The sequence below is a fragment of the Etheostoma cragini genome, chromosome 16 (genome assembly GCF_013103735.1).
Source record: "Etheostoma cragini isolate CJK2018 chromosome 16, CSU_Ecrag_1.0, whole genome shotgun sequence".
NCBI lineage: Eukaryota > Metazoa > Chordata > Actinopteri > Perciformes > Percidae > Etheostoma > Etheostoma cragini.
Genome location: NC_048422.1, coordinates 734,170 through 745,169, shown reverse-complemented (window position 1 = coordinate 745,169; position 11,000 = coordinate 734,170). Strand labels below are relative to the sequence as shown.

At 44.7% G+C, this 11,000-nt stretch overlaps 2 protein-coding genes across 5 annotated transcripts in view; one reads left to right on the top strand and one right to left on the bottom strand.

The window, feature by feature from the left end:
• reep5 (receptor accessory protein 5) overlaps positions 1-4,020 on the top strand; it is an 8,899-nt gene extending 4,879 nt beyond the window's left edge. Inside the window, exons 3-5 of the mRNA XM_034895891.1 lie at positions 1,099-1,237; positions 2,164-2,332; positions 3,713-4,020. Coding sequence (XP_034751782.1) covers positions 1,099-1,237; positions 2,164-2,332; positions 3,713-3,762 — 358 coding nt within the window. The 3' untranslated portion in view covers positions 3,763-4,020. The remainder of the gene's footprint in view (positions 1-1,098; positions 1,238-2,163; positions 2,333-3,712) is intronic.
• Positions 3,893-11,000, bottom strand: part of chd1 (chromodomain helicase DNA binding protein 1) — a 35,105-nt gene continuing 27,997 nt past the window's right edge. The window contains exons 29-35 of one of the 4 annotated variants that reach the window (XM_034895889.1): positions 10,248-10,505; positions 9,390-9,515; positions 8,372-8,550; positions 7,867-7,966; positions 7,722-7,773; positions 7,393-7,636; positions 4,770-6,344 (exon numbers count right to left, since the gene is read on the bottom strand). In XM_034895889.1, coding sequence (XP_034751780.1) covers positions 6,062-6,344; positions 7,393-7,636; positions 7,722-7,773; positions 7,867-7,966; positions 8,372-8,550; positions 9,390-9,515; positions 10,248-10,505 — 1,242 coding nt within the window. In that variant the 3' untranslated portion in view covers positions 4,770-6,061. Of the gene's footprint in view, positions 3,978-4,769; positions 6,345-7,392; positions 7,637-7,721; positions 7,774-7,866; positions 7,967-8,367; positions 8,551-9,389; positions 9,516-10,247; positions 10,506-11,000 lie in introns of those variants that run through there. The other 3 variants (XM_034895888.1, XR_004659866.1, XM_034895890.1) reach the window with 3 other exon arrangements.

The window sequence follows — 11,000 nt, the reverse complement described above, 5'->3', positions numbered from 1 at the left end:
AACACACCTCCCTGTAAGACCAGCACACCCAGAATACACCTGAACACACCTCCCTGTAAGACCAGCACACCCAGAATGCACCTGAACACACCTCCCTGTAAGACCGGCCCCAAATTAACAACTGCATCGGTTTTAAACTAGTAAAGACTAGCTTAGTGCCGATGTAAGCCAGTTCAGAGAGCAGTCAGGAGGGAGAATATTATTCTGTATATCTGGGCGGACCCAGCCCAGAGATCCTGTTTCCTCCTTTGATTTCTGTCCCTGTTAGTGTTGTAGACTGGAGTACAGAGCAGGGGAAGGCTGTCCACTGGGACACATTGGGCGGAGGACAGGTCTGCGAGATGCAGGGTACAGTACTGTGTGTACAGTACTGTGTACAGTACTGTAAAAATAGGGGTACAAGGAGGAGGAAGAACCAAGCAGAGTAGTAAGTTCTGATCAGTTTTGAGCTACGATGATAGAACATGTTTTAGGAGAATTATGTAATTAGTTTTGAGATTAAATATGTCCTTCTCCCTGAGAACTATGTTTGAACAATGTCTTCTCTGTTTGGTGGTGTATTGTTTCCTGACTGCATGATAGAGGATTTCATTTTGAACCCTTTGTTTATGATTTGAGAGCAGCGTTTTGAGGCCAAAGCTTGATTTTGCGAGAGGAGTCCGAGGTTTGATAAATGGTGCCTGAAGACGACGTTTTGTGATTAACCCTTGTGTTGTCCTCGGGTCATATGTGACCCGTTCTCAAAACTTGTATAAGAGAAACAGGTTTGTTTTTTTAAACAAATTACCCCAAATGTTAACTACAATTACAAATACTTAATCACCACTTTCATTGCATCTTGGGTATTCAATTTTATATCATTTGAAAAAATGGAAATTGCTTTAAAACTTGACTAAACTTTGAGATGCATGTCTGTGATTAGAGACACAGACACAGACGTAACGTCACGGTGACGGTCGTTACTCACTCTCTCTCTCTCTCTCTCTCTCTCTCTCTCTCTCTCTCTCTCTCTCTCTCTCTCTCTCTCTCTCTCTCTCTCTCTCTCTCTCTCTCTCTCTCTCTCTCTCTCTCTCTCTCTCTCTCTCTCTCTCTCTCCAGGATTAAGGCCATCGAGAGTGCCACCAAAGACGACGACACCAAATGGCTGACCTACTGGGTGGTGTACGGAGTCTTTAGCGTGGCTGAGTTTTTTGCTGATATCTTCCTCTCCTGGTTCCCGTTCTACTACATGGGAAAGGTATTTTCTGTGTTTCAGTCGATGTGTTACGCTGATTCAGAAATCTAGTGAAACCCTTTGTGATGTCCTCCCTGTGAGCCGGGACCACTCGCTGCAGCGTTTCAGGGCCGTGGCGTCTCTGTAGGGATCCTTCCCATAACGTTGTCAGACGACCATGGAATGGGAATTACAAGTGCACAATCACCCATTTATTGGAGCTTGTTTCTCCGCTGATCTCTCTTAATACTGGACCAACGTCAAAGATTGTTGTTCCCATTATTCACTTAGACACACATTTTGACTTTAAGCTTCTGTTTAGGGGTGTTACGTTCAACATCAACCTCCGCCCCGGACCAAAAAGAAAGACAAATGTGTATAAGCAAGGCTTAGTGTGGCTGGAGTCTAACAGTGGTACTGCTTCACACTAGTGTGTGTGCGCGTGTATGTGCTGGGGAGGTGTGTGTGTGTTCGCTCAGTTCTAAGCAGAGTAAACTAATCAACGTGGGGAGGGCGGGGCACCCCGTACTGATGATAGAGTATCAGAGGGCTGAGTCCGCAGGTTCACCAGCTGCCACTGATGCAGAGAGCCTGTGTTTGCTTAAAGGGACGGGCGTGTATACAGTGTGTGTGTGTGTGTGTGTGTGTGTGTGTGTGTGTGTGTGTGTGTGTGTGTGTGTGTGTGTGTGTGTGTGTGTGTGTGTGTGTGTGAGAGAGGGCCCAGTGATTCAAGCTGTGTTCAAGAGGAATAATGTTAAATGTAAAACGTCATGGTTTCATTTTGTGTGTAAATTACTGAATAGTAAGCCATAGCTGGAGGATGTGCTCATATGTATTCTGTTACCTTTCACAATAAGAGCCCAACTTCTATTCACTCAGCATTTCACTGCTCAGCAACTCAACAACATGTGGAATAGTTTGACCTGTCATGTGACTGTCTTCTTTCCCAGGGCGCCTTCTTGGTGTGGTGCATGGCTCCGACTCCCGCCAACGGCTCCGTCCTGATTTATAACCGCGTCATCAGACCCTTCTTCCTCAAGAACGAAGCCAAGATTGACGACGCGGTGAAGAACCTGAAGGACAAGGCATCGGAAGCTGCCGACAAGTTCAAAGACGAGGGTGTGTGGTGTTTACTGTAAAGACTGGAGGTCTGAAGGAAAAGGGGAACAGAACAACTGTGTGTGAAAATGTAACATTACCAGTAGAATAGAATGAGTGAGTGGAGACAGGAATTAGCAAGCTAACGTCGCTAACGTCACCTGACTGACGATCAGGCCTCATCCTGTCGCGCGAGTGTGTAACCAGAGGCCGCGCACCACTCTAGTTTCTTCAGCGGGAACGGGACTCCCAGGGGGACCGCAGGTCTCTCCTGTCAGCTTCCTGGTGTTAAGATGAGTTCTTTTATGGGGAATGAAAGGCTCGACGCGCCAGGATTCCAGTTTTGGATGTGCCAGACCAATTGTGGGTGGACCTTTAAAAGAAATAATATATAGAGATAATAGAGATTTCAATAGCGTGTTGCTCTTCTAATCCATACATCTCATATAACCACATTATACAACACAGACCTTACTGTTGTCCCCTGGCGGTCCTACACAGTATACCTCGCTGAAGCAGACCGGCGACCGGATTCTTCAGCCCTGGTTGGGTTGCAGATGACTCCGAGACCTAAACGACTGTTGCATCGTCGTCAAAATTAAAATGTTTTACGTTTTTTTTTTTGAATAGGAAAGGTTTTGGGTGGTCCTAGGCCACACAGACCGTAAAAATAGCAACGTCAGGAGCCTCTCCTCGTCAGCGCCCCCTCTGTTCAGGAGAAGACAGACTAGTGTTGCGACCACCACGCAGGATTAGAAACCGTTCCCATGTGGCACCACAGCTCGGGAGCGGCGAGTATACCGGACGCTGAAGCCAGCGGCCGCAGCGGGGCCTCCGCAGCCACCGAGACACGGCGTTGACACCCCCGGATCGGGTGATTGGCTGCCTAGCCATCTCCCGATGTCCGCTTTTTCAATAATGTACCCCCTTTGAACAGTTTTAAGTTTTAAGTACCCTTTTAACCAGCGTAAATGTATTTTTGGTAGAAAAAAACAGTTTCTATAAAGAAGAAGAATACAGCGATAGAACTGCAGCCTTGGACCTGGAAAACCTTTAAATGCTGATGAAGAAAAGCGAGAATAGGTCAATATAGTAACAACTTCACCGACTCGTACCCCTGCAGTCTTCCAGAGTAGCCCTAGGGGGCTCATACTCACCCCTAGGGGGACTCTTACCCCCCTGCAGTCCTCCAGAGTACCCCTGGGGGGACACCTACCCCCATCTGAGAAACACTGGTCTAGACCACATCTTCACATTAAAAGCCTTTTCTGCTGGGCTACTAATGTGAATCATTAGGAGGAAGTGTCGAGTTTCTCTAAGCAGTAGAAGATTAGGTTGTTGGTTGCTATCTGACCAGCTATCTGACGTGTGTGTGTGTCTGTGTGTGTGATTTGTCCACAGCCAAGAGAGCCACAGCGAACATCATTTTTGAGGAGAAGAAGAGCACCTAAGGCGGAGGCTTCCTGTCCCCGGCGTCTCTGGAGCGACTGTTGCAGAGAGAAATGTTGCCTTGAAAATGTCTGTCCGTTTTTTTAGAGATCTTGTTCAGTATGCAATCTTAATCTTCAGCCACCCTGCATTAGATGTTCTGTGTGTCCCGTGTATCACGTGAAGCCATTTCCCAGCTCCATTATCTTATTTAACTTTGCCGTGTTGGATGGCGTTCCCCGATGCGCTTTAGGAACCAAATAAACACCAACTGAACTTTCCCTGTCTTGTGTGTGATTAAACTGAAAAGGTCTTGCTGTGAAGAGTGTGCAACATGTTCCTCCGTAGACCTTCTCCCAGACCGGGGGCCTCATTTACAAACCTCATTTATTTTCATGTGTAAAAATGTGCCTTGTTTTCCACGACCTTTGTTAGACGCCCACGGTAACACCTCATATCACGTGGATGAAGTTCTCTGGACGCAGGCTGTGCTCTCTGCATCCAGAGAACGTCATCCATGTGATCTTTCACACCTGAACCGCTTTATGACCCGGATGGGGCCAGAATGACCAGTCCACTACCGGTTTATTGGACTTAATTAACCCAAAAGGACAATAAGTTAATGGGGGAAATATTTCGGCAGCCTTGGGAGGAGCGTGAGGCTCATGCACGTCTGTAATTATAACGAGAAAGGTCTGGACAGGTATGCGCCGCATGGTGTCATAAATCAGAATATTGGTTTTTGCGCATGGAAATTCTGACTTTACGGAGCATGAAATCTTTTAGAATAGAATCTACGCAGTTTACAAATGGCTTTACAAAATATTTGTATGAAGTTTTTCTTTAGTGACCCCCTGGCTCTTTTAGAACGTAGACTGTTAAGACGTGTCCTACTGTGTGTCCACATTGGTCAGTAAATCCCGATGGTGTGAGTCCCGGGGGGAAGCTCCGGCTAACAGGCGCTGCTTGTGATAGCGAGGAGCCTCGTCACACACACCTGACTGCTGGAGGAAGCAAAAACGTGACACTGTTGAAGAGAGTTGGTACGAGTGAGTACAGTGATTGATTTTTAATGGCTTCATAAACAACTATATAAAACAGTTCATAAAAATTCATGCACTTTCAGTGTAAATTTGTTTTGAAATATAGAGGAAATCTATGTACAACAGTGTGAACCGTAACAGTGACTTCATTCAGTTGGGTGGTTCACCACAAATATACTTGGCTGCATAGAGACATTGACATTATTGCCTACGTAGAAAAGAAAACTGAAAGGTCAAGAAAAAAAAATAATGACGTAAAAAGTTGAGTTTATTTAAGATCTAACAGGTGCTTCTATTGAAAGAGACTGATTTCAACAGTCCTTTCCTTCCAATCTGCTGATTTTCAACACACTGAGGCAAAAGAACTAAGCACTAGTGAATAAAACTGAGTATCATAAGAGAACTTTCCCTTTACCAAAAGTTACATTCTGAAGCATTATCATGACAGAATTATTATACAGAAACTTACTTGAACGACAAAAAAGCCTGAGTTGATGGGGGGAGGGGGGAAGTAGAGTCATAACAAATCCAAAAAAGCCTGAGGAGAAAGACCACTGATTTACTATTTTACAAAATTTACAACAGTATTATTAAAGGGGAAAAAAACAACATGATACACCTCGCTCTCCAAAAACCCCACCCAGGTTATTGTTTTTACAGCTAAGATATGTTTTAAATAATTCACGCCTGGTGGAAGAAAAAGAAAACCTGCTGAGAAAAATGAGAAACGCTAGGAATGAGGTACTTCAGGAGGTGAGCCTGAGCCCAGACACCTTCACATCGACGTGTCCTGTGATCCGTGTGACAACCGACTTCTCATCGAGTTAACACTTAAATAAGGTAGGTAATCACAGTAAGCATGATAGAGAGACAGGGACGCACGGACAAACATAGAGAACAGTCATATACAGGATCCAGTGTCATTGGTTGGTGGGGCGTATGAGGCAGCACTCAGGGTCAAACCGGGTCAGTTTTCCAGAATAAAAAAAAAAAAAAAAAAGGACAAAGTTTCTTTTATAAAAATAACAACAAATGACAGCGCCACGCGCCGTGGAACACAACGATGCAGCTTTAAACTCTTTGATACAAAAATATGCTTGATTTGTTTTAAATCTGCTGCCTGGCGTCCATCTCCAAGGTTCCCGAGATGAAGCTGAATGCGAGGAGATGCCAGCCATGCTGAACTGACTAACAGCTTCCGGGTGGAGTCCACCGTCCCTGTAAGGCATCTGCTGTGTGCTGAGTCTATGGCTGCTACGAGCAGGCCCGGCAGCAGCTGTTATGTCTTGCGGCTGCTCCAGATCTGCTCCGGTGTGCTCTTGTGGTCCGACGAGTAGTCGAAAGGCGAGCGGTGTCCCATGGGCGAGCGCGAGTCGTAGGGCGAGCGCTGGTCCCGGGGCGAGCGGGGCCCGCTGGCTGAGGCCCGCTGCTCCGCCTGCCAGTCCGAGTGGTAGCGGTAGGACGAGCGGTGGTCCGAGTGGGAGTGGTCCTTCATGTCCAGCCGATGGTCTCTGCTGGAGCGGAACTCTTCCAGCTTCCTGTGCTTCCCGTCGTTGTAGTATCTGCGCGCACACGCACACACACAAACACACACAACAGGCCAAACCTGAATGTTATACATGTTTCGTGCTAGTATATAAATACTCTGTAGTAGGACTGTGCAATTAATTGAATTTCGATTTTGGCTCCCAACAATCACCAAAATAGTACAACCAAGAAAAAAGCGGAGTAACTTTCTACATGTTAACACAGTGGACTGTCATGACTACTTTATTAAAGACTCAGAATCATCTGTATTAGAGATAAGAAAATCCCTTTATCCCATGTGACCTTGAAGTGAATGAAGGTCAGATGGAGTAGGCCTTGACCCCGTGACCCCCCAATTTACAAGCAGTGATTTCATTTATTTGTATATAAAGTATTCTAAGTTTTTAATTATTTGTCATTGCATTATTTAGACTTTAAACTGCTTTAAACTCTATATGGTTCAAGGTTCGTGGAGTGTCATTTTACAACGCAGGATTGTACAATGACACACAATAAAAGCAGTAGTGGGGCCTTTTGTGAATGTGCATGAGGAGGAACATGGCTATGATATGAAATATGATACAGGCTATGTACACAATTATTTAGCATGGGAAAGTGAATTAACATACTGTTATGTATCTGTTTATTATTGGATTATTCCTTTTCTGTGTAATGCCGTCTATCGCAGCACAAACTATGAAGGTGTTTAAGAAGATATTTTACATGTTCCACTGAATCAGTGTTATGAATACAAAACTTTATGAAGTCAGTAATGTTACGGTATATAATATACAGCAGTGGTGTAACGGAGGAACCCCAAATGGCAAAGTATAACCATCCCAGTGTGAAATCCAGTGGCTGAAATAATGTGAACTTTGAGCCCGGCGATGCGCTAGAGTTGTCCCCCGAGTTGTCTCCACCAAACTGTCCTGCAGGCCCGCTGCCGTATAATTTAATGACGCAGTCTTCATCTCTTGTGCTCCAGTAACAAAGACAACACGTGGTCAGATGCAATTTCCCCCTTACTGCATTATATTCCATTACATTTTTATATTTTGAACTGTTTGAACACGTGTCCCTCACCTGTCCTGTCTGTCTCTGTCCCTGTCCCTGCTGTCTGGTCTGTAGTGGTCTCTGTCTCTGTGGTCTTTGCCGTTGCTGAAGGAGGAGTACGGCCGTTTCCGGGACTCCCCCCCTGTGGTCTTCCTGTGGGACTCCGAGCTGTGTCTCTCCCTGCTGCCGCTGCTCTCATGGTACCGCCGGTCCGAGCTGTAGCTGTCCCTGCTGCTGTCGTCCTGGTGAGAGTTGTCCTTCAGCCTTTCGATGTCTGAGGACAGAGCCAGCAAACGAGTCAGTACACAGGGAAAACGTGCCCATCTTGTTCTCCATGCACAGAGGGAAGCCAAATGTACCTGCGTGCTTGTAGCTGTGGGTGGTTGTACTTCTCGTGTTCTGCTCCATTGCCTGAAGAAAGAATCGTTGGCATGATGGATTTCTAATGTCAGTATAAGACTTCATAGTGTAATCCAAATGAAGGACTTTAGGGCCTTTACATACCTGGGCGTTCTCTTGTCTTTTCTTGATTGCATGCTTATAGAGTTTATGTAGTTTCCTGGCGTCAAACTCAGTGAATTTGGAAACAAATATCCACAAGTTTCTGTAAAAGACAAACATGGTCTTTAACACGGTAAGTTGATTTATAAAGAAAGAAATTCCCACATTACGGCACATATCTTATTCATGTTCCAGCTCCTACTACGTGAGCCGCCTCTGTGTAACGTTGAGTTTTTCCTGCTAGTCTCTATGTCGTCAGACAGCCAATCACAGATTTACAATTATTAGATCATGGTAAAAGCATGCTGCATGCTTAATGGCTCACTGACTGATAAGATTTTTTTTTTAGGCATTTTTTAATATTCAATCTTTTAGAGGCAATTCGGTCGGTTCAGTACACTGCCCTATTCAAATGTAACATAGGCTCTCATAAATCATTCAATCTGACATTGACCCACGTGAAATGTGCCTTGATGGTCAGCTTAACTTTGTGTGTGTGTGTACTAACTTTCTCCACTGTTTGATCTGTTCAGGGTTTGAATACTCCTTGAGACACTCGGTGATGTGGTCTCCGATCTTTATGAGACACTGTCTGGTGTGTTCGAGCTGCTCACGCTCCGACAGCCCTTTCTCCGGCCTGTCCAGCTGCTTCAGGGCTGCTTTCACCGGCCGCATCCTCTCTTTACACTGCAACGGTCAAACAAAGGTAAACTACAGCAACTCCAGTCCACAACTTTATTACACCATTTGGATGCACGTTGAGCCCGACACGGACAATCTCTTGTTGTGTGCTACATGTAAGAGAGCGACTCTGGACCGTGTGTGCACCTGATACTCTGGATATTATCCAGTTTCATATCATATGAGACAGACACTTTGAATAACAATCTGAGACTGGCAATGGCTAAAACACAACTTTTAGTGGACGCAAACTGACGCTGAACATCTGTCCTGTAGGGTAACATTACAGCTCGTTTCTCCCTGATGATGAACATCTGTCCTGCAGGGTTACATTACAGCTTGTTTCTACCTGATGCTGAACATCTGTCCTGCAGGGTTACATTACAGCTTGTTTCTACCTGATGCTGAACATCTGTCCTGTAGGGTAACATTACAGCTTGTTTCTACCTGATGATAAACATCTGTCCTGTAGGGCAACATTACAGCTTGTTTCTCCCTGATGATGAACATCTGTCCTGTAGGGTAACATTACAGCTTGTTTCTACCTGATGATGAACATCTGTCCTGCAGGGTTACATTACAGCTTGTTTCACGGCTGCTGGTTACAGCGTTCTTGCTCAGTACTGGACCAATTTCAAAGATTCTTGTTCACATCAGAAACCAATGCATGGGAAAATAGGCACCAGGTTGGAAAAGAAAGTGAAATTACCCTTTACGACAACGTTGTTATCATTGTAATAAATAGCTATACAATATCCAATACATACTTCCGTTTGCTGTTTAGCCATAAGCTGAACATTTAACTAAATAATCTATGTGAAGATTTGGTCATCAGTGAAACATACCACACTGAAGGTCCTCTGGTCCAGTTCCTCAGACTCCTCCGATAATGGCACATTCTCTCCACTTGCTGTAATATGTACTGGCACATCAGAGGCTTTCTTTGTTCGCACCTCAGGCTTTACTTCATTCTGAGGAGAAGGATTTTAAAGATGAGTCCTAAATAAACCATTGTCTTTTTTTCCCTAACTTACTTACGCCAGGAACACGCTGTGAATAGCCGTGAAGTGTGGATTCATGTCTAATCGCGCGCCTGGCTGTTCATACCATACGTGCAGTTCTTCAAGCCAATCACAAATTCAGTTCAATTTTATTTATAGTATCAATTCATAACAAGAGTTATCTGAGACACTTTACAGATAGAGTGGGTCTAGTCCACTCTACAAAGCAATCCTTCTCCTCCCCACTCTACAGAACGTCTCTTGTAAGTGCGTGTCACTTTGTCCTTCTGTCTGTCCCTCTCCGCGTGTCTCACTGGAGACAGCTGCAAAGTCAAGACATCCAAAATCACCATAAACCTGGTGTTTTATTTTGAAATTTGGTTTATTTTGTAAAGTACTAGCTGCACTACGGCCTTCCTGTATGTGGTTACCTGCCTGGCTTGACATATTTTGATCGCAGAAAAAAAAGAGGAGACAGGAAATGACCGCAGCAGCGCGCGGGCCGGTGCAGCCTCTCCGTGCCTGATTGACTAACATGGGCGCCAAATGAAAACCAGCTCCACTTCTTGGCTATTCAACGTACGTTGTGTTTTTGGCGTCACACTGTCAGCCTTTAGCATAATTAGTATTCATTTTAGTGAATCACAACTATGGTCCCTAGCAGTAAAGCAATATATCACATTTAGACAATTATTATTTCACCTTTTCCAGGCTCTCGTCCGGTTTGTGTACTGCCTCCAGAGGCTTGATTTCTTTTTTCTCTTTTGTCTCCTTTGTGTCCTTTGTCTCTTTGATGTCCCAACTTTCCTCCTTCTCTTTTTTCATCTCTTTTTCTTTAACCTCCCCCTCCCCTGATGAAGAAACTTCCTCCTGCTCAGGCTCCTCGTCTTCGTCCTCCTCCTTCAGCGTCGCCCTGTCTGCTCGGACCCGTCTGCTCGCTGTCTTCACGGGCGCCGCCTCCTGAAAGGGCCCAAACACGTTACACCCAATCTCTGTTCCAGAGATCTACAACAAGGGGTCCGGGACCCCTAACAGGGGGCCTCAAGGTTACTGCAGGAGGACCGCCAAATTATTCTTACTTTTTTGGAAAAGAAAATGTTTTTACATTAATCCATTATGTCATTAGCAAATGTGAATCAGCTTATTTGTGTGTGTACTGTATAGATATATATATATAAAATTATTATTATTACTGGCCTATAGGTAAGTTAGTCACTAAGGCAGCCATCCAAAGACAATTCATAAGCATTCACTGGGCACCATCTAGGGCTGGATGATATTTCAATATGATAATTTATCATCTTTCATTGGAATCATATTGTAACAAAATCATATTTGGTGACTTACAAATATGTTAAAATTGATAACAGGCACATACTAACACAATGTTCTCCAAAAATCTGTCTGGGCTCTGTCTCTCTTTCAGTTAAGGGGTCCTTGGCTTAGAAACCAACA